At 48.0% G+C, this 24,009-nt stretch overlaps 1 protein-coding gene across 2 annotated transcripts; it reads right to left on the bottom strand.

Annotated features, from left to right (window-relative positions):
- Positions 1-293: 293 nt before the first annotated feature.
- On the bottom strand, positions 294-19,198 carry LOC145527914 (2'-5'-oligoadenylate synthase 2). Of its 2 annotated transcripts, XM_081546328.1 has the most exons (11): positions 19,001-19,198; positions 16,946-17,222; positions 12,779-12,957; positions 11,130-11,365; positions 10,491-10,632; positions 7,907-8,077; positions 6,401-6,683; positions 4,468-4,658; positions 2,726-2,964; positions 1,514-1,671; positions 294-379 (listed from the first exon to the last, which is right to left on the bottom strand). In XM_081546328.1, the coding sequence occupies exons 1-11, from the start codon at positions 19,175-19,177 to the stop codon at positions 294-296; spliced, it is 2,139 nt and encodes a 712-aa protein (XP_081402454.1). In that variant the 5' UTR covers positions 19,178-19,198. The 2 variants fall into 2 exon arrangements, with proteins under 2 accessions (XP_081402454.1, XP_081402453.1); XM_081546327.1 differs by lacking the exon at positions 294-379 and having other exon boundaries at positions 939-1,671.
- Positions 19,199-24,009: the final 4,811 nt, after the last annotated feature.

Below are 24,009 nucleotides of genomic sequence, written 5' to 3'. Positions count from 1 at the left end.
AGGAAAAGGAAGGACTTAATCAGAAAAATACAGAATGGTTCACAAATACGGCGCACATAAAGCTGGATGAGAGCAGATATATTAATAACAGAGGTCACACACGGGACGAGATTTCAGCGAGGTGAGGCGAGATGTTATGGAGGACATGGAGGTGATGATTTCAAGAGAAGCTGAAGAAGCTTGGGAACAGGTAATGGGGCCTGTCAAGGGAGGCATGTGTTACTCGTTTATACCACAAACTGATTCTTTAAAAGCTATTGCTTGATGGCCTCTAGAAGTTTCTCCCAGCATTACTATTCCAGGAATCCACGACTTCTGAGTGAGTGCATCTCATTGGCAGTAGAATACATCCCTGCTCCACAGCTTCCTGCTGTCTGCACTCTCTTGAAAGAAAGAAAGAAATATATGTGCAAGAGTAAATCACATCCAAGCAGTCAGAACCACTGGTGAAAAGAGACAGGAAAAACAAAGAAGGAAGTGTATCCGAGAAGGTGCTGATAACCAGGGACAATTTTGGGGTACTTGTTGACAGAGAAACTGATGGCAGAAGCAAGTATACCTGGTGGCAGGTATCTTGGAAGGAGGTGGAGCTTCGAACAGGTGTGGCAGGCACTCTTGGTTGACTGACCCAACCCCTACCCATGGCTGTCTTCACCGCCCCGCTTTTTGGAGTCACTTTTAAGCTGCAAGCAACGCATGACAACGGTTCCGGGTGATGAAACATAAGACTTTGCTGGATGAGGCTTCAAATAAGAGACACCCTGTGGGTAGGTGTCCCCACTTTTCTGTTCCTCCAGCCTGACGGTGAACCCGCCACGCAGAGGGGCAACAGCTACTCTCAGTGCCAGGAAGACTCGACTAGACAAGTAAAGAGGGTGGAGCCAGAAGGAGCTAGGGGTGAGCGTGCCCCGGGTGGCACTCAGCCATCTCTGGAGACATTTTTTTTTTAAGAATTTATTTACTTATTTGGCTGTGACGGGTCTTTTTCATCGTGGCACACAGGCTTTCCAGTTGTGTTGCATGGGTTCCGGAATGTGCGAGCTTAACTGTCTTGCAGCACGTGGGATCTTAGTTCCCCGACCAGGGATCGAACCCACGTGCCCTGCACTGCAAGGTGAATTCTTAACAGGGAGGTTCCTGGAGACGTTTTTGGCTATTGCCCCCGGGGGTGGTGCGCTCGCATTTCCTGGGTAGGGAACCAGGGGCTGCTGCTTAACGTCTTACACTGCTTACACCACGAAGAACTATCCAGCCCCAAATACCAACTGTCACGGTGGAGACAATCTGCTCCCGGGGTGGGGGGGAAGCCTGATGGAGCTGTTGAGTGAGTCCTGGATTGCCCTCCTTAGGATTTCATCAAATGGAACCAAAAAAACCCAATCATTTAAGTGCCTGAGTTGGGCTATCTGTAATGTGTGGTCGAGTGAATCTCAAGTTCTTAGAGCAGAGGAAGCTCTTGGATGGAAGCCCATCCCAGGGCAATCTCCAGACAACAGTTCCTTTAGATGATTTTTTTCTGGCACTTTCCACGGTTGTATGGGACATCCCGACTTATCTTTGAAGCAGAGAGAAGACAACCATTCAGTCGCTTCTTTTGCTAGAAGATGCCAACACCAACAGTCCCCTCCACCCACGTCGCCAGTAGGATCAGCTGGGTCCAAGATCACAGGCCTAAACGAGAGGTTAGGAGTCATGAGAGGCATGCTTTTTCAGAATCGGTGGCCTCAGAATTAGGGGCCCATTCTCTTTTCCATGATAAAACAATGTGTCTTTCTAGCTTAGATGTCAGTCATTCCAAGGTACCGAAACAGTTTGAAAGGATTTCCTAGAATTAAATCATATTTGTCAGAAAAGTTCTGAAAGCTATTCGTTATTATGCACGTGAAGGCATGATATAAACATCTCCCCACGCTGGTGCAACTGAAATATGATTTATCATTTAATCAACTCTATTTCCCAGGTGGCTCAGTGATTAAAGAGCCTGTCTACCGACACAGGAGATGCAAGTTTGATCCCTGGGTTGGGAAGATCCCCTGGAGGAGGAAATGGCGACCTACTCCAGTATTCTTGCCTGAGAAATCTCATGGACAGAGGAGCCTGTGGGCTACAGTCCATGGGGTCGCAGAGAGTCGGACACGACTGAGTGACTGAGCAGGCACCGTCAAGGCGGTCACACCCCGGCTGGCAGAGCCGCGGCACCTTTTTCTCTTTTTTCCCCTTCTTCTGCCACTCTTTCTCAGTGTTCCTTTCTTTTCTCTCTTCTCTTTTCTCTTGCTTCCCTTGTTTGAGTTCCCTGCTGCTGGCGCTGAGTGGAGCACTAAGATTCCTTCCTATTCTTGAGGATAATGGTTTTGTAGGATGGAGATGGGAACCCGATCTAATAAATAGCCTGCAGGATCCTTCAGCGGTGAGAAATAGCATTATTTCTCAGGGACACTCTTCCAACTCCCACACCGTTTAGACCTGCTAATGAATCTCTGCTTTTCCTTCTGACCTGGAAAGATGAAAGCAACTCAGGGCCTGGTACCCTGGTCCTTCCCTCTCTGTTCCTCCTGGATGACATTTCCCCTGCCTCCCTGGAGACAGTGGGAGGGTCTGACGGTCAGCACAGTTCCCTCTCAGTTTCATATGAGGAATAATGAATCAGGGCCCCTGGGAGGTGAATTCCGGTCACCAAAATAGTGTTGGAGGGAATAAGGTTAAGAAAAGGAGGGGTTTGGGGCACCTGGTTCTCTGGATCTGGGCCAGGAGGAAGTTCCTCAGAATCTCATCATCAAAACTGTAGTTGACCGTCCAGAAGACACAGAGATGCTGATATTGTATGACCAACTCCAGGACTGTCCGGAAACCTTCAGCCATGTCAAAATCCTGTGCCCCGCTCCCCTTCTCCCAGGCGTAGATGGTGAGCAGCTCCAAGGCATACTTGGGGGGCAGAGACCCCTTTTGCTTCAGTTTGCTTTCACACTGAGGGAAGAGTGGAAACATCAGACGATACTGGTTAAAGCAGGGAGGCGACACACGCGTAGCAAGAAGGTACACACAAAGGATGCTACAGCCGCAGCAGGACAACCGAGTCATGAGACACAGCCCTGGGGGGACTGTTTTGCTGGGGGCCTAAGAAGGGCCGCTCTGCAGCTCAAAGGCAGCCACGCAGGCTTCTTTGTTGAACTTTGGTTTTATGTGCCTTTCCAGTGTTATAACATAGTCTTGCCCTGGATTTCGGTGGCTCAGACGGTAGAGAATCTGCCTGCAATGAGGGAGACCCGAGTTCCATCTCTGGGTCGGAAAGATCCCCTGGAGGAGGGCATGGCAACCCACTCCTGTATTCTCGCCTGGGGAATCCCATGGACAGAGGAGCCTGGCGGGCTGCAGTCTGTGGGGCCGCAAAGAGATAGACACGACTGAGTGACTAACACTTTCACCACTTCCCAAAGCCCCACTCTGTGCTAATTATGTGGCCAGACATTCCACCTGCATCATTCATTCCTGATCCTCCAACATCCCTACCCAGCAGGCAGAGGTCACCATGATGAAGTCATGGGGAAGCAAAGTGACTTGCTCAAGGTCACCCGGGAGCCCTGGGCGCTCTGAGCACCCTGGGGCTGGGCATAGAGCTGGAAACCACAGAATTCAGTCTTTTCCAGTTTCAGGAATCTGGACACAGAAAGGAAACATCTCCCGAAAGAGCAGCTATTGTGTGGGTGCTCAGAAAATACCCCCGTGAGCTGATGGAAGTGAAGGGAGGTAAACCAATATAGAAAATGCAGCCCCTGGTCCCACCTGTCACTCCAACCTGCCTTCCAGGAGTAGCATGTGTTTGTATTATGGGCACCCATCAGTAGGTAAGCCATGCTGGCGACTTGTAGGCATGCACATCCCAACTTCATCCTCCCTTCGGTTCCAGAATTCTTTGGGTGTCAGAGCAAAGGCAAAATAAACCACAAGTAGCAGCTTTGGGGGTATGAGGGGCTTACATCTGACCCAACGCAATGAGGTTAGTGATGCAAATGCCACAACGACACTCGGGTTAAGAGTGGGAAGATTCCTTAATGTGATTCAGTCCCCACCCAGCACGGGCAAGTGTGAGCACCTGGTAAGTGCTGGTTTCGTGGTCACAGCGTACTGACAAAAATAAAGACCAGGACTTCCCTGGTGGTCCGGTGGTTAAGAATAGGCCTACCAATGCAGGGGACTCACATTCAATCCCTGGTCTGGGAAGATCTCACATGCAGCGGGGCAGCTGAGCCTGTGGGCCACAACTACCAAAGCCTGTATGCTTAGAGCTTGTGCTCCACGCCAAGAGAAGCCCCCGCAATGAGAAGCCCGTGAGCCGCGACTAGAGAAAAGCCCAAGCAGCAACCAAGATCTAGTAAAGCCAAAAATAAATAAAAGCATTTTAAAAAATACAATAAACAAATAATTAAAAATAATAATAATGAGGTGGCTCTAGGACAAGAGCTGTCATACCCATTTGTACCAGTGCTTCACCAGGCGAATTAAATCCTTCAGTTTGGGGGGCAGGGAGCGAACAAAATTGCGCTGTAGCTTCGTGAAACACACAGAAAATTCTCCCCCCAGGAAAACATCAGAAGATTTATACAAATAGATGAGTTCAGCATAGGTCCTGGGGCTGGGTGTGGAGCCAGACTTCAGTTCACCTAGCATGGGCGAGAAATTTACATTATGCTATAATCTCTCTAGAAAGTAACAGATCTCAAAACACTGTTAATATGATTTAATTCTGGGAAATTACTTTGAACTCTGTTAGTGTATGTAAACTACTGACGTCTAATGTCTCCAGAGTAATGAGTTATTAAAAATTATATGGTTTATATGACTATAGATGGCATTATTCGGAGAAGGCAATGGCACTCCACTCCAGTACTCATGGCTAGAAAATCCCATGGATGGAGGAGCCTGGTAGGCTGCAGTCCATGGGGTCGCTAGGAGTCAGACACGACTGAGCAACTTCACTTTCACTTTTCACTTTCATGCATTGGAGAAGGAAATGGCAACCCACTCCAGTGTTCTTGCCTGGAGAATCCCAGGGATGGCAGAGCCTGGTGGGCTGCTGTCTATGGGGCCACACAGAGTTGGACACGACTGAAGCGACTTAGCAGCAGCAGCAGCAGCAGATGGCATTATTAAAGTGTTATCTAGATCTGCACTGTCCTATAGGGTAGCCATCAGGCAAAATGGCTATTTGCATTCAAACTCATTAAAGGAAAATTGAAAAATTTAGTTCCTCAGTTGCACTAGCCACATTTCAGGGTCTCCATAGATACAGAACATAGATATAGGACATTTTTGTTATTGCAGAAAGGCTTTCTGGACAGTGCTAACCTGAGCTTTGGAAACTATGGCCCCCAGATGACATCTGGCCCCTTTCTTGTTTTTATAAATAAAGTTTTATTGGAATACAGTCATGCTCATTTATTAATGTATTGCCTATGACTGCTTTCAAGCTACAAAGGCAGAGTTGAGTAGTTGTGATAGATACCTTATGGTCCTTAAAGCTGAAAATATTTGCTCTCTTATCTTTTATAGGGCTTTCCTTGTGGCTCAGATGGTAAAGAATCTGCCTGCAATGCAGGAGACCCAGGCTTGAAAAAGTTAGCTGACCCCCAATCTATATACTGTCATTTCCTCTCTAAAGACACTAAGAACCATTCAGAAGGAAAGTACCAGAGTCTTCTTGATTTTGATTTGGAAAATGCCTGACATATCCTTGGTTTCTTTTAATACACCATTGTGTATCTGTCACTCACAAATGGAATTTCTAAAGGAAATTTTTGCCTATGATTGAAGGTGAACACCCAGATTTCCTATTTTTGCCTCAGAATTTCTCCCAAAGTCTATTTTTAAAATTTCCTTCCCTAATACTTGAGGCATTTTATCTATAAATGTGTACTGAATTCCTGTGTACCTCATTCTTCCATAGACTGTGTGAGTGATACCGTGGGAATATAGGATGCAGGTTCTGGCTGCTGCCGTTGTTGTTGAGTCGCTCAGTCATGTCCAACTCTTTGCGACCCCACGGACTGTAGCCCACCAGACTCCTCTGTTCATGGGATTCTCCAGGCAGCAGTACTGGAGTGGGTTGTCATTTCCTCCTCCAGGGGATCTTCCCAACCCAGGGATCGAACCTGCATCTCCTGCATTGGCAGGCGGATTCTTTAGCACTGAGCCACCAGGAAAGCTCTCTGGCCTTCACTGGGATACTTAAATGAGAATGAAAATGCACACAGGTGAAAGATGTTGATGTCATTATGTCACGTGTTGGGGCACTGGACCCAAGACCGATTAGTAAGTCACATGACTTTCCCTCTACCCTGCCCCTGCCTCCATCACCCCAGAGTCCCTCTTCCTCTTCCAGAGGCTCAGATCTTGGGAGTCTTACCCAGGGCGTTAAACGCAGGCAGCACATCAAAGTCAACGCTTTCATTGAGGATGTTGGATTTCAGAGTGAAGCTCAGCACCCGGGGAGCCTTCCATTTTGAAATCTCAAACTTCACTTCAAAATCCTTCTCCTGATGACAGGCTTCCAGCTGCGCATGGACTTCCCTGATGATGTTGCATCTCTCGTTTTTTGGGGAGGCGTAGCTTTTCAGTGAGTCTGCGAACACTACGAGGTTGGCATTGGAGCCAGTCTTCAGAGCTGTGCCTTTCACAGTCGACCCCCCCTAGGGAAGAAAGGCAAATCGAGATACAGCATTTTCTAGAGCTTGAGCCCCTCACCTCTGTGGGCTGGCGCCCATTGGGCTAATTGATGTGGTTGCCAGGGGTAGTCTCAAGTTTGTGTCTCCAATTAGGGCTGAGTCCTAAGCAGAGTGTTTCATTTTCCCAAGAAATAGAATCCTCTGATTCCAAAGGTGGTTTGTCTCATACTTTTTGATGTGTGAATTTACCCACAAACAATGGATGGTTTAGTTTTAAATTACCTACTTCTCAAGTCAACGTCCTAAAGACTTCTGGTAAAGACTGCGTAGCTTTACAGACTCACGGACGTAGAGAACAAACTAGTGGTTACAGTAGGGGGAAGGGCAGGGGGAAGGGGCAATAGAGGTGAGGTGTAAGAGGTGTAAACTATTAGGAATAAAATAAGCTACAGTGACATACTGTACAACATGCGGAACAAAGCCACTATTTTATAATAACTATAAATGGAGGGTGCTCAGTCGTGTCTGCCTCTTTGTGACCCCATGGACTGCAGCCCGCCAGGCTCCTCTATCCATGGGATTCTCCAGACAAGAATACTGGAGTAGGTTGCCGTCTCCTACTCCAGGGAATCTTCCCGACCCAGGGATCAAACCTGAGTCTCTTGCATCTCTTGCATTGGCAGGTGGATTCTTTACCACTGTGCCACCAGGGAAGCCCAACTGTACCTTATATAATATTGTACAGCAACTATACTTGAAATCAATAATTTTAAGAAGAGACCATAGAGAGAAAAAAGTATCCTCAACTAATAGTAAAAATCTAAAATTTTCCCACTACAAGTGATACACTACAAGCTAAGGACAGGCAAGGATGGCCAAGCAGCAATTCTTCACCTCTGTGTCAACCTTGGAGGTTAACGCAGAATCAGAAGTCTATCGTGACTGGGAATTCTCTGGTGGTCCAGCGATTAGAACTCAGCCCTTTCGGCGCCGTGAGCCTGGGATTCGATACCTGGTAGGGGAATGAAGATCCTTCGAGACACACAGTGTACCTCGCCCCAAAGTCTATCACGAATGACTTAAGCAGTGCCTCAGCACCCTTCACTGAAAACTGGGGTCCCAGTTGCTGACCTCCCCAGCTTCCCCCCCACATCCTTTGCCCTCACATTTCTGGTGGTCAGACCCTTGCCAAGATCCAGGGACTGCTTAGTTCCCCGCCAAGAACAAAGGAAAAGGCCAGGGCTCACCTGGATAACTTGAATCTTTGTAGTAGAATGTCGAAAGCAATTTTCTTCAAGGAATGAACAGATGGTTTTAACAGCTTTCTTGATCTGCTCTTGGAAAGTTTGGCTGGGCTGGAGAAAGTCCTCGATGAACTTATCTAGAAGGTGGCCTGGGGTCATGTAGAGTGGTGCAGGCTGTGGAAGGAGGCAGCTGTGAGATGCCCCCTGCCAGCCGCCACCTCCCACCCTGCTTCCTCCCCTGCCTTCTCTGTTCCACCGACCCCTCCCTCCTACTCTCCAACCCTCCTGCTGGTACCTTTGTCATCTTGAGTTCTCACATCGACATACCCTAAGAACATGGCTGAGAGTTTCAGGTGGTACCCAAGATCCTCCTGAAACAAAAGCTCCCCTCCTTGCGCCTCCTTACCCCTAGGAGGGATCTGGCTCCTTCTCCCAAACAGGTTTGTGAGGCCCCGGGCTCTGAATCACTCTCTAGTTTCCACTTTCTGTTCTGGCTTCGTCTGCCAATGGCCAGTACCTCCTATGAATAGCTTCTCCTACTGCCGTGTTCCTTCCTTATTTTCCCATTGATTGTGGGTATTGTTGACTCCTGATGATCACACTCATTCCTTTTTTCAAGGTTCTATCAGCCTCTGTTAAACACCCTGTGCCCAGGTGGACTGGTTTCCGGGTGCTGCTGTAACAAACCATGGTTCTGGAGACCAAACGCCTGAAATCAAAGCGTGGGCGGGGCCAGGCTGTCTCTGAAGGCTCTGGGGAGAATCCTTGCTCGCATCTTCCAGCTTCTGGCCGTCCGCGGTCTTCCTTGTCTCATGCTGGCATCACGCCTACCCCTGCCTCTGTTGTCACGTGACCTCCTCCCCTCTGTGTCCATCCCTGAGTGTCTTCTTATAAGACCCAGTCACTGGATTCAGAGCCCACGCTGATCCAGGGTGACCCCTTCATTGATGACACCTGCAAAGACCCTGCTTCCAAAGAAGGTCACACTCTGAGGATCTGGGGGAATGTGAATTTTCCGGGACACTATTTGACCCTTCACGGCAGGGGATGTTGTTCCCTCTAAGTGTGTTGAAGCGAGGGATGTCCTGGGGTCGGAGGGGCTGTGTGCTCATTCTGAAGGGGACAGTTCCCTGCTCTCGAATCCAATGGGGTCCTGGAGGGTGGGACCTGCTCACTCCCTCGCACCTGCGGTCGCTTCTGGAAGGAAACCATATTCTGATGTGTAAAGGGGGTCTGACATCCGCCCAGAAGTGCGGTTCTCTCCTCTTCAGTAGAAAACGTCAGATGGGATGTGCCCGGTGGACCACAGGTCAAGACACCTCACCTGAGCCTCTTCCCTTTGCTGTTCTGCTCAGGCCTCAGTCTGCAGAGGCAGTCTGCTTCTTGCTCGGGGGAGGGGGAACAGCGATACCCCTCCCCAACGTCCGCGTCCTGCTCTATGACTCTGCCTACCTTATACGGAAGATGGGACCTTGCAGATATGATCAGACTTGTGTCGATCGATGTGCTTCTCCTTTGGGGGAAAGGAGGGGGAGAGTCAATGCATCTGGCCCCTTCATTACTTCCCATCTCCAGCCTCACTTCTCTCTCTCACCCCTACCCCCACAGTGTGTGAAAGGAGCTCAGGGCCTGGTCCAGCATCTGCTGGGGGGACCACCACTCACGTTTCCCGGGCTCTGCTCCATTCCACCCGTCACCACCTCTCACCTGCTTCCTCTCCTGCGGAAACTAACCTCTCGTCTGCAGATGCCCCCATTCCTCTTTGTTCAGTTTTGCACTACACCATCATTTTAATGGAAGGGAAGGCCCCTAAGGGTGCGTGTACAGGTTGAACTGTGTCCTCCTAAAAACTGCGTTGAAGTCCCAACCTCTAGGCCCTATGCACGTGACCTCATTTGGAAATAGAGTCTTTGCAAAGAGGTAATCAAGTTAAGGGGCCGCCCCTGGTGGTTCAGTGGTAAAGAATCCGCCTGCTAATGCAGGAGGTGCAGGCTTAATCCTTGGGTGAGGAAGATCCCTTGGAGCCGGAAATGGCAACCCACTCCAGTATTCTTGCCCAGGAAATCCTGTGGACAGGAGAGCCTGGGGGAGCTACAGTCCATGGGGTCACAAAAGAGTCGGACAGTGAGAAAACAACGACAAGAATCAAGTTAAGATGAGGTCGTTACTGTAGGTCCCTTATTCTGTATGACTGGTGTCCTTATAAGGAGAGCAGAGAGACACAGAAACAGACAAGCATGGAGGGAGGACACTGTGAAGACACACAAGAGAGGTTCACATGACAATGGAGGTAGGGACGGGAGTGATGCTGCCACAAGCCAAGGACTTCTTGCAACCATCAGAGGCCGGAAGAGGCATGGAAGCACTCTTCCTTGGAGCCTTCAGAGGGAGCGTGGTCTTGCTGATGCCTTCATCTTGGACTTCTAGTCCCCAGAACTGAGAAGGAATACATTTCTGTTGCTTTAAGCCACTTTGTCACAGCAGCTCTGGGAAACCAACTTAGGGTGACCTTGGATAGACTGTAGTCCGAGTGCCAGGCGGGCCCTGTCTGTAGCAGCACACCAGCTGTGCTGAAAAGTTCTCTCACCAGAACATTCCAAGATGGTCCAGGTGACTCATTCTGCCTGAGAGAACGCAACCAGTTTTGAGCTTCGTGTTTTAGCAGTGGCCAGCAGATGCTATCTTTGCTCACATTATTGGTTGGGTCAGTTGGATCCAAGATTACCGGCCTATAAATTCCATTAGATTAAAAAAACAATAATCAGTTGGGTTGCTTGTGGGAAAAGAAATCAGTTTAAGGGAAAGAGGCCTGGACTGGGCACCCACGAATCTGTATTTTACCTGCTGCAGTCCCTCCCAATTGCTGAAGTGCTTTGTCTAAGGTGTCTAGCCTCTCTGGTCCTGTTTACTCTGCTTCACAGACATGTTCCATTCATAAACTAATAAAATGGCCTCCTCTTTTTGCTGACCTGTCTCCTTAGCCCCTTCTTTCTATGAGGGGAAGTGCTTGCTTTGTGGACAAAAGGTGACAATGGTTTAGAATGTGAGAAGTGTTGAAGCATTCCTCTTTCAGACAGACCTCTCTTTGCCTCCTTAACCACTGCAGCTGGCATTCTTTTGACAGATCCCCTGGCTGGGAAAAGTGGGGATGGGCTCTCATTCTAAGGGTGCACAGCCTGGCATGTAGATAAAGAGGGAAGGAGAGATGGCACGGGAAGCTTGGTACCTTGGGGCTTGGAGCTGGCTCAGCAGGATGTTGCGGATGGTCTCATCTCCAAAGTTGTAGTTGACTGTCCAATAGACACACAGCTGCTCCTGCTTCTCGATGAGCCTCAGAACAGTCCTGACACCTTCAGCCATATCAAAGTCCTCCGCTCCACACCCCTGTTCCCAGGCGTAGACTGTAAGGAGCTCCAGTGCATATGGAAGCAGCAGGAAGGGATCATTCAGCTTTTTCTGGCACTGTGAGAGGAGAGAAGCCTGGAGGATAACTTGGGACCCATGCCAGGGGTCTGAAAGCAAGGAACTAGAAGTCTATAGGAAGTCACCACCCCCTGCTAGTGACTGAAATGATACTGTGGCTAAAATTCCATAGACTGACAATAACAAGTGTTGGCAAGAATGTGGAGCACCTGAAACTATCATACACAGCTGATGGGAGTGTGAGCTGGTACAACCATTTGGGAACGCTATTCAACTGTATTTACTAAAGTTAAATCTATATCTATATAGTCCACATATTTATTCATATATGCCATGTGTATATGTATACACATATACATACATATTCATATATGTAGCTAAGTCGCTTCAGTCATGTCTGACTCTTTGCGACCCCCATGGACTGTAGGAGCCTGGTGGGCTACAGACCATGGGGTCGCAAAGAGTCGGATACAACTGAGCAACTGAGCATGCACGTGCACACACACACACACACACACAGCATACCTCATAGGACAGCAGTTTCACGCCTGCATTTTTACCCAAGAGGAATTGACTGCTTAAAGTCACCAAAAAAAAAAAGACATGTAGGGGAATATCAACTGTAGCCTAATTCATGATAGTCCCAATTTGGGAATGACCTATATGTCCCTTAGCAGTGGAATGCATCCAAGTACAGTGTATTAATGCAATGGAATAGTATCAAACAGTGAAGAACCACTGCTTCCTGCAACAACATGGAAAAACCTCTCAGGCCTAATACTGAGCAAAAGGTGGCAAACGTAAAGTACATTTAGTATGATTCCACCGACATCAAGTTTAAAAACAAACAAAACTAATCTGTGGCGACTGATGTTAGGATAGAGGTTTGTTTGGGAGCAGTAGGGACTGGGAGTGGGCAGCCTGCTGGGGTGCAGGAAATGTGCCCTATTTTGATCTGAGGATTGCCTAAGAGGCTACAAGAATGCATTGAGCTGTATTCCTTTGTGTGTGTGTTTGTTTGTGGCATGTGGGATCTTACTTTCCCTACCAGGGTTCGAACCCGCACCCCCCGCATTGGAATGGTGGTATCTTAACCCCTGGACCACCAGTAAAGTCCTGAGCTGTATTCTTGAATGTGAACATGTTAGTCACTCAGTCATGTCCGACTCTTTGCGACCCTGTGGACTGTAGCCTGCCAGGCTCCTCTGTCCATGGGATTCTCCAGCCAAGGATACCAGAGCGGGTTTCCTCCTCTGGGGATCTCTGGGAAACCTCCTCTGGGTTTCCCCAGGGGGTCTTTCTGACCCAGGGTCTCCTGCATCGCAGGCAGCTTCTTTACTGTCTGTGCCACCATTCTTAAAGTTGTTGTATGGACACTTAACCCAAGATGAATCATCTCAGTCAAAGGGAAACAGACGATAGATAGCAACAGACACACAATTTCAAATTTACCTTTCGACACCAGTGTTTTACCAGCAGGATCAAATCCTTTAGTTTGCTGGGACAGTTGCTAAAAAACTTCTCCTGGAGTTCAGTGAAGCAGACTGAGAACTCACCGGGCCCGGCTCTCACCGTATCCGAGGCTCTTTTGAGTTCTCGGTAGCTCCAGAGGCTGGACTTCTCACTTAAGCCTGGTGTGAAAGAGAAGCAGAACTTTTGATTGTCAGGGAACCTGGCCTTGGTGAGCCCACAAAGAAGGCTGGATGCGGCTAGATAGCGTGCGTTCATTGCTTCATCTATAAGAGGATGGGTGTATTTGCATAAAAGGTGAGGGGTGGCCTGTCCTGCTAGATAATAAAATGTAGTTAGGCTAATATTTACTAAAGAAGGTAATTTTAAAATTCCCCTGTAGTTTACTTTCCTCAGAAATGAAATGAGATGTCAGTAGGTCAGTCGTGACCAACCATCTGAGCCACCGGGGAAGCCCTACTTTTCTCAGAAAGCAACCATTATTGTTTCGTCTAGGGAAAAAAATGAGAGAGAGAGAGAGAGAGAGAGAGAGAGAGAGAGAGAGAGAGAGAGAGAGAGAGAGAGAGAGAGATTCAGGTTTGGAACGTGTCACTCTGCCGCCATCTCGTGGCAGCTCCTGGATACTACATGTGAGGAAGACCTGATCTTTTCGTTCTCACATCATCCTTGCATGACGGGGTGAAGCCAGCAGAGGGCGCTCTGGCCTTATTTCCAACCACTCTGCTGTGAACCAGAGGAGAGAACATAGGATTTCCTACGAATTCTGAGTCACAGTTATTGTTTCGTCTAGAAAAAAAAGAGAGGTAAGTTTGGCATGTGTAATTCTGCCGCCATCTCGTGGCAGCTCCTGGATACTACATGTGAGGAAGACTTGGTCTTTTCTTTCTTACATCATCCTTGCATGACGGGGAGAAGCCAGCAGAGGGCGCTCTGGCCTTATCTCCAACCACCTTGCTGTGAACCAGAGGAGTTCGGTTCAGTTCAGTCGCTCAGTCGTGTCCGACTCTTTGCGATCCCATGAACCGCAGCACGCCAGGTCTCCCTGTCCATCACCAACTCCCGGAGCCTACCCAAACTCATGTCCATTGAGTCGGTGATGCCATTCAACCATCTCATCCTCTGCCGTCCCCTTCTCCTCCTGCCCTCAATCCTTCCCAGCATCAGGGTCTTTTCCAATGAGTCAGCGCTACGCATCAGGGGGCCAAAGTATTGGAGTTTCAGCTTCAGCATCAGTCCTTCCAATGAAGACCCAGGACTGATCTCCTTTAGGATGGACTGGTTGGATCTTCTTGCAGTCCAAGGGACTCTCAAGAGTCTTCTCCAACACCACAGTTCAAAAGCATCAATTCTTCGGTGCTCAGCTTTCTTTATAGTCCAACTCTCACATCCATACATGACCACTGAAAAACAATAGCCTTGACTAGACGGACCTTTGTTGGCAAAGTAATGTCTCTGCTTTTTAATATGCTGTCTATGTTTGTCATAAATTTCCTTCCAAGGAGTAAGCATCTTTTAATTTCATGGCTGCAATCGCCATCTGCAGTGATTTTGGAGCCCCCCAAAATAAAGTCAGCCACTGTTTCCCCATCTATTTGCCATGAACTAGAGGAGAGAACACAGGATAGCCTATAAATTCTGAGCCACACTGTCTCTTCACCTTGTCCCCAGGCCTCCTGTGAAATGGAGCAGGACACGATGATCCTTGCCTCTTCCCTCCCCCACCACGTTCTCTGTCTGCCTTTTGCCTGTGGAAAACTTTTGTCAAAGGATAAGTTTAACCGGAGAGATGAGAACATGCAGAAACAAAGGAAAAGAGTCAAAGGAGACCAGATAATAATAATGTAGTCATTAAACGTAATTGAGCTACAGTCCATGGGTCGCAAAGATCCAGACTCAACTAAATGACTAACTCAATATTAAGCTTAGTCAAGGACCTTTGAGAATTTCCTTCTCAAGGATTATAGATAACATTCTGAGCCATATCCATGAGCTGTCATATAGATACTGAAACTCCAGGTGGAAGAAGTTAACTACACCACAATGATCAGACTGTACCCATGACATGAGCTGCTGCAGTTCTGAGAATGGACCCCAAAGAAAATGGAAACAAACCGACCCTGGAACTGAAGATAAACTGTGCCTAAAATAATCGAGATGATGCTGGTCTGACCACTGATGACCAATTCGAAGATGACTGTCAGAGGTGACTGTACTTTTTCTTCATGTAGCCCCCTCCCTCGGTCTATAAAAGCCCTTCCCCACTGACGATCAGCAGGAGGAGTCAACCTTTGGACAGAGGTCTGCCCTCCCTCAAAGTTGCTGGCATCTGAAATAAAGCTAACTTTCCTTTCCATCAGCCTGGCCTATTTACTGATTTTTGGGCGGTGGGCAGCTGGACCCACACACCTTTCAGTAACACTTTGAGTCAGGCATGTATTCTCAATCTTTACTTTCCGAAAGCCCTGGAAGTTAGCTGTTTCTAGCTTTGATCTTACAGTTGGACAAAGGTGGGTTAGTAGTAGGATCAGGGTGAGAATTCAGGGCTGCCTAACTCACAAACGGCTGCATTTTTTTCTCTAAACTAGGTCATCTGTCTGTGAATGTGAGTCATCAGGTTGTGTGTGTGTGTGTGTCCACCTTGAAGGCACCAGGCCTGAGGCTTAAAAGACTCGGGCTTTTATTCTAGTTCTGTCAGTAACTTGGTGTGTGGCCCTGGATACAGTCATTTCTTTCTGATTCCATTTGTTTAATGAGAGGTTGGATATCAACTCTGATATTTAAGTTTGTGATAATATATGTACCTAATGCTTGAGACTAAGCTGTTGACTATGGTGAGTCTTGTCCACTCAATCAACCAACAATCCATCTATCCATCTAGTCAACCATCCTTCCATCCATCCATCCAGTCAGCCATCCATCCATCCATCCATCCAGTCAACCATCCATCCATCCATCCATCCAGTCAACCATCCTTCCATCCATCCAGTCAACCATCCTTCCATCCATCCAGTCAACCATCCATCCATCCATCCAGTCAACCATCCATCCATCCATCCATCCAGTCAACCATCCATCCATCCATCCATCCAGTCAACCATCCTTCCATCCATCCAGTCAACCATCCTTCCATCCATCCATCCAGTCAACCATCCATCCATCCATCCAGTCAACCATCCATCCATCCATCCAGTCAACCATCCTTCCATCCATCCAGTCAAACATCCTTCCATCCATCCAGTCAACCATCCTTCCATCCATTCATCCAGTCAACCAACCACCCATCCATCCAGTCAACCATCCTTCCATCCATCCATCCAGTCAACCATCCTTCCATTCATCCATCCAGTCAACCATCCTTCCATCCATCCATCCAGTCAACCATCCTTTCATCCAACCACTGATCCATGCAAACAGTTCCCCATGGAAGATCCTTGCCTTGATGTTGACCTGATTAGAGGGCAACCCCAGACCTGCTCTAGCTGGACTTTTCTCAGATGTTTTCCCCATCCTCTACCTCTAACCAATGTTTATTCTAGTTTACATCTTCACTATGGTCTGCAGAAGAGCAGCGACCACCATGAAGCTGGTTGGAAATACAGAATTCTGGACCTCAATCTCTTGAATCAGGACCATCATTTTGAAAAGTTTCTCAGGGGATTTGTGTGCATATCACAATTTGAGGAACTCTACTCTAGGTTCTAGAGTCTAGAACATTTCCTCCAAAGTCAACTAGGAGTTAAAGGAGAGGTTCTAAAGAACAGAGTAAGCTCAAGGTAGGAGGAGTCTTCTCTCTTGAAAGTCTTCCCTGGTGGCTCAAACAGTAAAGAATCTGCCTGCAATGCAGGAGACGAGGGTTTGATCCCTGGCTGGGGAAGATCCCTTGGAGAAGGGAATGGCAACCCACTCCAGTATTCTTGCCTGGAGAATTCCATGGACAGAGGAGCCTGGCAGGTTACAGTCCATAGGGTCACAAAAAGTAGGTCACAACTGAGCGAGTAACACTTTCACTTTCCTTTCACTTTCAGTGGTATTTATTCCATCCCCACGCTACCCACCACCTCTTTCATTGGCTTTGTTCTCTTGACAAGCCCTTCCAGACCCATACCCCCAACCCTCCCCACAACCCTGCACACACCCAGAAGGGCTCACCCAGAGCATCGAAGGCAGGCAGCACATTGAAAGTGACGTTTTGCTGTTTTGTGGAAAGCTGGACAGTGACCCTGGAGCTCCTGTTGGTGCTCTGGAGCTCCATCTTGGCTGCCAGATTCAGCGTGGACTCACAGCGTTTCATCTGTGCCCAGATTATGCTGAGGAGTTCATAGTGCCTTTTTATCTGGTCCTGGAATTGCTCAAGGTCCCCGAAGAAGACGACAAGGGTACCATCGGAGTTGCCCCTCAAGACCGTTCTCCGGCCATAGGAGCCACCCTACCAGCAACAGAGAAGCAGATGTGAAGGTCTGCACCCTCTGGGGTCCCCGGGCACCCCAACAGGCAGAAGTATTTCTCAACTCGAGCAAAAGTCCCACACGTCACCATAGTCTAAGAGTTGAGTGGCTGGTTGGACCAGGACACCCACAGCAGCACTTTCCCTACGAGCCCCGAACAGAAGGCAACTTGAATGACCATCAGCAGTAGAGCAGACAAATGCGGTGTGCCCACACAAGGGGATACATGGCCACAACGAAATGATAAAACAACAGCTGCACACAACAACGTACCCTTCAGCAACTGCTGGGTCAAAAACAAACCCCACACATTGAAGCCACACAGTGCATGATGTCTTTTAGACAGGGAGACCAACCTGCTCGGTTTTAGCCCCGAGACGTCCATGTCTCAGAAAACCCTTCAGGCGCGGACAAACCCGGAAGGTTGGTCACTCTATATGAAGTTTAAAAACAAGCAAAACTAATCTATGCTGTTAGAAGTCAGGAGAGTGGTTGCCTGGGGTTGAGGGTAATGACTGGACAAGGGGCCCAGGGACTCTTGGGCGGGGGCTGGGAAATTTTATTTCTTGACCTGGGTATAGGTCACACATGTGTGTTGTCTGTGGCAATCCATCAAGCTGTACACAGGTATGTGCACTTGTTGTACGTATTATTTTAATGAGAAAAAATTAACAATATTGAGAGGTAAGATGGCACAGTGGTTAAGGGTGCATGCTCCCAAACAAATTGCTGCCATTGTTTAGTTGCTCAGTCGTGTCCAATTCTGCGACCCCATGCACTGTAGCCCACCAGGCTCCTCTGTCCATGGGATTTCCCAGGCAAGAGTACTGGAGTGGGTTGCCATTTCCTTCTCCAGGGGATCTTCCTGACCCAGGGATCGAACCCATGTCTCCTGCACTGCAGTGTGGATTCTTTACCACTGAGCCACCAGGGAAGCCCTTCCAAACAGATTACCTGAGCTTAAAATCCCAGGTTGAATGCCAACTAATAATAACTTCCCCAAGCTTCATTTTCCTCATCTGGGCCAAGACAGGAGACATCATGTGTCTAGGTGTCTTTACTCCCAGGGTTAGTGGGTGTGTGTAAGGGCAGAGGCCAGAAAGCATGTGACTGCAGAGAAGTGGGATTCCAGTGCTGGAGAGCATGGGGGTGGGGTTGGGCATACATAATCCCCTCCCCACCCTAGGGTCCTGGCAGCTTCCCAGCATCATTTCTCCCTCAAAATTCCAGAATCTTCAGCCTCCACCTTAGGGTTTGTGCCAGAGCACCAAACATGTCTAATTGATGAGGCTTCCCACCTCCTTGGTGTTGAGAAATCACAGAACATCCTTGAGTAGTTTTACTGAACTCTTGTAGGCTCAGTTTACATGTCTGTAAAATGGGGAGGGTAAAAATGATGCAAGTAACCACAGCTAATTTACTGTTATTGCTTTGTACAAAGTCCTTGCCAGAACATTATGTGTTTAAGCCTCTTAACACTTGGCACTGAGTATTATTCCCCTCCCATTTTACACATTCAGACACTGAGGCACAGAGAGGTTAAGCAACCTACCCTGAGTCACACAGCAGTAAGGGGCAGAATCAGCGCTCTCCCAACCTGTACCCCTAAACTCTACAGCCTGTTCCATCATGTCACTCGAGTGTGGGCTTAGACAAGGTGATGTCTTGCACACCCAGAGCCCAGAACACAGCAGGTGCTCAGCACCAAGTCCTTGTGCCTCCTGGGTCCCAGAAGCACTGATCCCAGCCATCTACTCACTTTGGCCACCCCTGTCACGGTGAGGGACTGGCAGGGTTCCTGCAGGGCTGCACAGATGGCGTCCACTGACTGGTCGATGTCTTTCTGACAGTCTTCAGAGGGCCTCAGGTACTTCTGAATAAATTCCTCCAGTTTCTCAGAAGGCTGCTCATAGAGGTGGGACTCCCAGCTGCCCATGGCTCTGACTGTCTGCTGAGATGACAGCTGGTGGCAGAGCGGGAGGCTGAGGAGAATAAGGAACTTCTGTGTGCAGGGGGAGGAGAGGGGCGAAAACCGAAACTTAAAACAGGGGAAAAGGAAACTCACAGTCTTCCTGCCCAATCCAGGCCTCGCCCCCAGCCTTTCACTGCTCTCAAGGGAGGCTTGCAGTTAACAACGAGGCCCCTTGAGCTGGATTATGAGGGCTTGATATGGGCTAGGTCCGTGTCTTTGAACACGCTACCAGCCCTTTTTGTGCCTCGATTTCCCCATCTGTAAAATGGGGGTAACAGTGGTACCTATCTCACAGGCTTACTACAAAGATTAAAATACTTGCAAAGTGCTTAGAACAAGACCTGGTAAATGGCTAGTGTTGTAAAGTGTTTGTAAAGCGACTAATTTCATAGGGGGCCAGAGGTCTTTTTTTTTTTTTATAATTGAAGTATAGCTGATTTAAAATATTGTGTTAGTTTCAGGAGTACAGCAAACTGATTCAGTTATATTTACATATATATATACCTACATATAAAATGTAAAAAATTATTTTCCCAGAGGTCATCTTTTGAGCCTCTTTCCCCTTCTCCCTGTTCCCAATGGTTTGGGAATTCAGAGTTGATGAGAACAGTGAGGAGAAGAGATCAGAGAGGGCCTTGACTTCTTTAGGGACACACAGCAAGGCAGGGGTTCAGCCACTTGGGTTTTAGTTCTGCCCCTGAGCAAACACATGTCCCCAGAGGCCTGCTTCTGTGTGCCCAGTCCCTCAGCACACACATGAACACCTGCCAGATTTCATCGGGCATTTAACCACACCCAGCAAGGAAGTGAAACATGCCCAGTAGCACATAGGCCAGAGAGGAGACAGATGTGCAACTCTTGGGTCCAGAACCATGAAAACGAAACTCCTGGGCAACGCCCACTGGCTCCCTCTGTAACACAAAAGGCAAACATCTCCAAGGTGGGACAGGAACAGATCCCCTTTTCTGCTGTGATGATTAATTTTGTTATTATTATCTTTTAAATGGCAATTATTTATTTGTCGATTTTGGCTGCGCTGGGTCTTCACTGCTGTCAGCGTGCACTTTCTAGTTGCAGTGAGTGGAGGCTCCTCTCCAGTTGTGGTACATGGGCTTCTTATTCCCGTGACTTCTCTTGTTGCAGAGTTCAGGCTCCAGGGTATGCAGGCTCAGTCGTTGTGCCACACTGGGCTTACTTGTTCTGTGGCATGTAGAATCTTCACAGACCAGGGATCGAACTTCTGTCCTCTGCACTGGCAGGCAGATTTTTAACCATTGGACCACCAGGAAAGTCCTGTGAAGATTAGTTTTGTATGTCAACTTGACTATGACCATGGTACCCAGATATTTGGTCAAACATTCTTCTAGAATTTTTTTTTGGAATATATTTTTGAGATGAGATCAACATTTGTAAACTTTGGGAAAAGCAGATTACTCACTATAAGGTGGGTGGGCCCCATCCAATAAGGTGAAGGGATGAGAAGAAAAAGGTCTGATCTCCCCTGAGGAGAAGACAATTCTGTAAGCAGATGCTTCTTTGGGTTTCCAGCTACCCTGGCCACCCTACCCTGCAGAATTTGGACTCACTGGCCCCTGCAATGGCACAGCCAATTCCTTAAAACAAAATTTTCTCTAAATCTAGATTTATAAAACCAACTGGTTCTATTAACCTCAAAAGTAAAGCAACCATTGTTTTACCCGCAAAATGGGTTTATTTGGGAACAGCAAAGAATTTCAATTTGGGACAAGCAGGCAATAGCAAAAAGCCATAGGCAAGTCCAGCCAACAAAGAAGAGGAATATTACTTTATAGAAAAAAAAAAGGAGGAAGTTAGGAGGAGTTGTTTGAACCCGAGTCAGTTGGAGGAAAGCAAGAATTCAAGGTGATGATGGGTTCTCATTGGCTCAGTTGCCAGGGGAGTTGGCTTCCTCTAGGGGAGATGCAATTACATCTTTCCTGTCCTGGCCTGTCATTGACGATTTTTCCCTGTTGATCATTCTTCCTGCTGGGGGTGTGTTAATTGACTTTCTTTCCTGGGATTGACCTCCAGAGGTATTTGAGGTGTAGAGCTCCCTCTTCTGGTCTTCTGACTCCATGAAGTTTCCCTTTGCGAGTTCATTTTCACAATTTGGTTTCTCTGGAGAAACTTAATGATCGCTCCTGTCCATCAAGGGCCCTTCCCTGCCCTTATCCTTCTAAAACGCCTAGAGGTAGGCTGGGCTCAGGTCATAAGGCTTCTTTTCTAGATGAAAATATAGAGGCTTAGAGAGCTGAAAAATATTTGTCCGAGGTCATACAGCTTGTAAGTTGTCTGGCTAGCTTCTAACTACCTGCTTTCTAAAGTCTGTGCTTTTTTATTTTTAAAAATATTTTATCTTGAAATCGTCTGAAACACGAAGAACTCTCTCATATCCTTGATCCTGAATATTTCACATTTGCTCCTCATTCTCTGTGTACATTGTATCATCAGTATTATTATTACTGAGCCATGTGAGTTGTATGTTGCAGGTATTATGTCTCTTTACTCTTTAAAAAAAAAAAATATATATGTATATATATAAACTTAGTTTTTCAGAGTGGTTTCAGGTTCCCAGAAAAACTGAGCAGAAGCCAAGAGATTTCCTATATGCCCCACTACCACCACGCACAGCCTCCTCCCACCCCCAACAACATTCTGCAGTGGTATTTGAGCTGAGCCCCGAAGAATTGATGCTTTTGAACTGTGGTGCTGAAGAAGACTCTTGAGAGTCCCTTGGACTCCCAAGGAGATCAAGACAGACCATCCTAAAGGAAATCAACCCTGAATATTCATTGGAAGGACTGATGGTGAAGCTGAAGCTCCACTATTCTGGCCATCTGATGCAAAGAACTGACTCACTGGAAAAGTCCCTGATGTTGGGAAAGACTATGAAGGTAGGAGAAGGGGATGACAGAGGATGAGATGGTTGGATGGCATCACCGGCTCGATGGACATGAGTTTGAGCAAGCTCCAGGAGTTGGTGAAGGACAGGGAAGCCTAGCGTGCTGCAGTCCATGGGGTCGCGAAGAGTCGGATACGACTGAGCGACTGAACTGAACTGATTTGAGAGGTGAGAGCGCCCCCTTCTGGTCTCCTGGCTTCACTGAAAATGGGGTTTCCCGTTTCCGAGTTCATTTTCAGTTTCACATCAGTATCCCCTAGCAGGGTGGGACACTTGCTAAAACTGAGTAACCCACACGGACACATCATAACCACCCAGACCCCTTTACTCTTTTTTAAAAAAATAATTGTATCTGTTTATTTATGTCTGGTTGTGCTGGGTCTTTGTTGCTGTGCAGGCTTTTCTCTGGTGGCGGTGAGCCGGGGCTGTTCCCTAGTTGTGGTGCTGTGGTGTGCGGGCTTCTGGTTGCGATGGCTTCTCTTGCTGCAGAGCACAGGCTCTAGGGTGCGCGCGGACTTCAGTAGCTGTGGCCCGTGGGCGCTAGAGAGCAGTCTCAATAGTTGTGGTGCACCGGGGCCTGGCTGACCCGAGGCATGTGGGATCTTCTGGGACCAGGGATTGAACCCGTGTCCCCTGCCTTGGAAGATGGATTCTGAACCACTGGACCACCAGGGAGGTCCCTATTGAGGGTATCCTTTATGGCCTCGGTAGAGCTGTGTTCTCTGCTTTTCCACGGGAGATCATTTGGTGGGTGTTTTTTCTGGACTTATACAGCACATTGGCCCCAAGCACATCCACTTCCCTCACCTTTTAATCCCATCTCCCACCATCTCTCACAGGAATATCAGTATTTTGTTCTCACCTGGCAGAGGCTTGCGCTTTATCCGTTCTAAGAGCCTGTCTAAGAGCGAGTCTGCGCCTTCTCCTGGGGTCCTTGCCGGGGCATGAAGTCCTGAAGTCGAGGAGGAGACTTCCAAATCAATAAGATCTTGGTCATCTGACCTGACTCTGCAGCCCCTTAATGAAGTGCCCTTGGCGTCACTCCCCCACACACCCACCTGACTTGTGCTGGTACACGCTGCCAGGTCTGCTGGCTGTTACAGATACGGGACCATTCCTCCCTCAGCAGGCCCAGCGTGTCCCCAGCTGGGCTGTGTTGGGACTTGACCATACTTACAGTCCTAGTGGGCAGGAGGGGAGGTGGGTACTGGTCCTCAGAGTTGGGGGGAGTCTTATGGACGAGAAGTCTCTGCAAGAGTCTCCTTGCAAGGGGGCAGATGCTAGCTTTTAATAGCAGGGGTGGATGGGACAGCTCTGAACCAGAAACCTGGCTTTACTGTTTCTTGTGGTCATATAAGCAGTACAAATTACAGCCCAAAATTAATAATAATCTGAAAACTCAAGAAAGTATACAGATGAGCCCTTCTCGGTTGGGTTCAGCTACACCTCAAGTACTCAACAGCCATCCGTGACTAGTGACTACTGAATTACACAGGGAAGTTCTAAAATTTTTCCTAGGTAAATAATCAGAGATGTGGACAAAGGATGAACCAAAGATGCTTGTCTCAGGATTATCTGTAGTTGAGAATTGAAAGGACCCTCAACTCTCCAATAGTAGAGTATTCCACAAAATGTCAGCTCTATGAGGCAGGGATTTTTGTCTGCTTTACTCATTGCTATGCTCCAATACTTTGGCCACTTGATGAGAAGAGCCGACTCATTGGAAAAGACCCTGATGCTGGGAAATATTAAAGGCAAAAGGAGAAGAGGGTGGCAGAGGATGAGATGGTTGGATGGCATCACCAACTTAATGGACAAGAATTTGAGCAAACTCTGAGAGATAGTGAAGGAAATGGAAGCATAGCATGCTGCAGTC

Source organism: Giraffa tippelskirchi, chromosome 11 (genome assembly GCF_054371585.1).
Source record: "Giraffa tippelskirchi isolate mGirTip1 chromosome 11, T2T-mGirTip1v1.2.pri, whole genome shotgun sequence".
Lineage (NCBI taxonomy): Eukaryota > Metazoa > Chordata > Mammalia > Artiodactyla > Giraffidae > Giraffa > Giraffa tippelskirchi.
The sequence above is the reverse complement of the archived record's forward strand: the minus strand, read 5'-3'. Positions and strand labels throughout refer to the sequence as shown.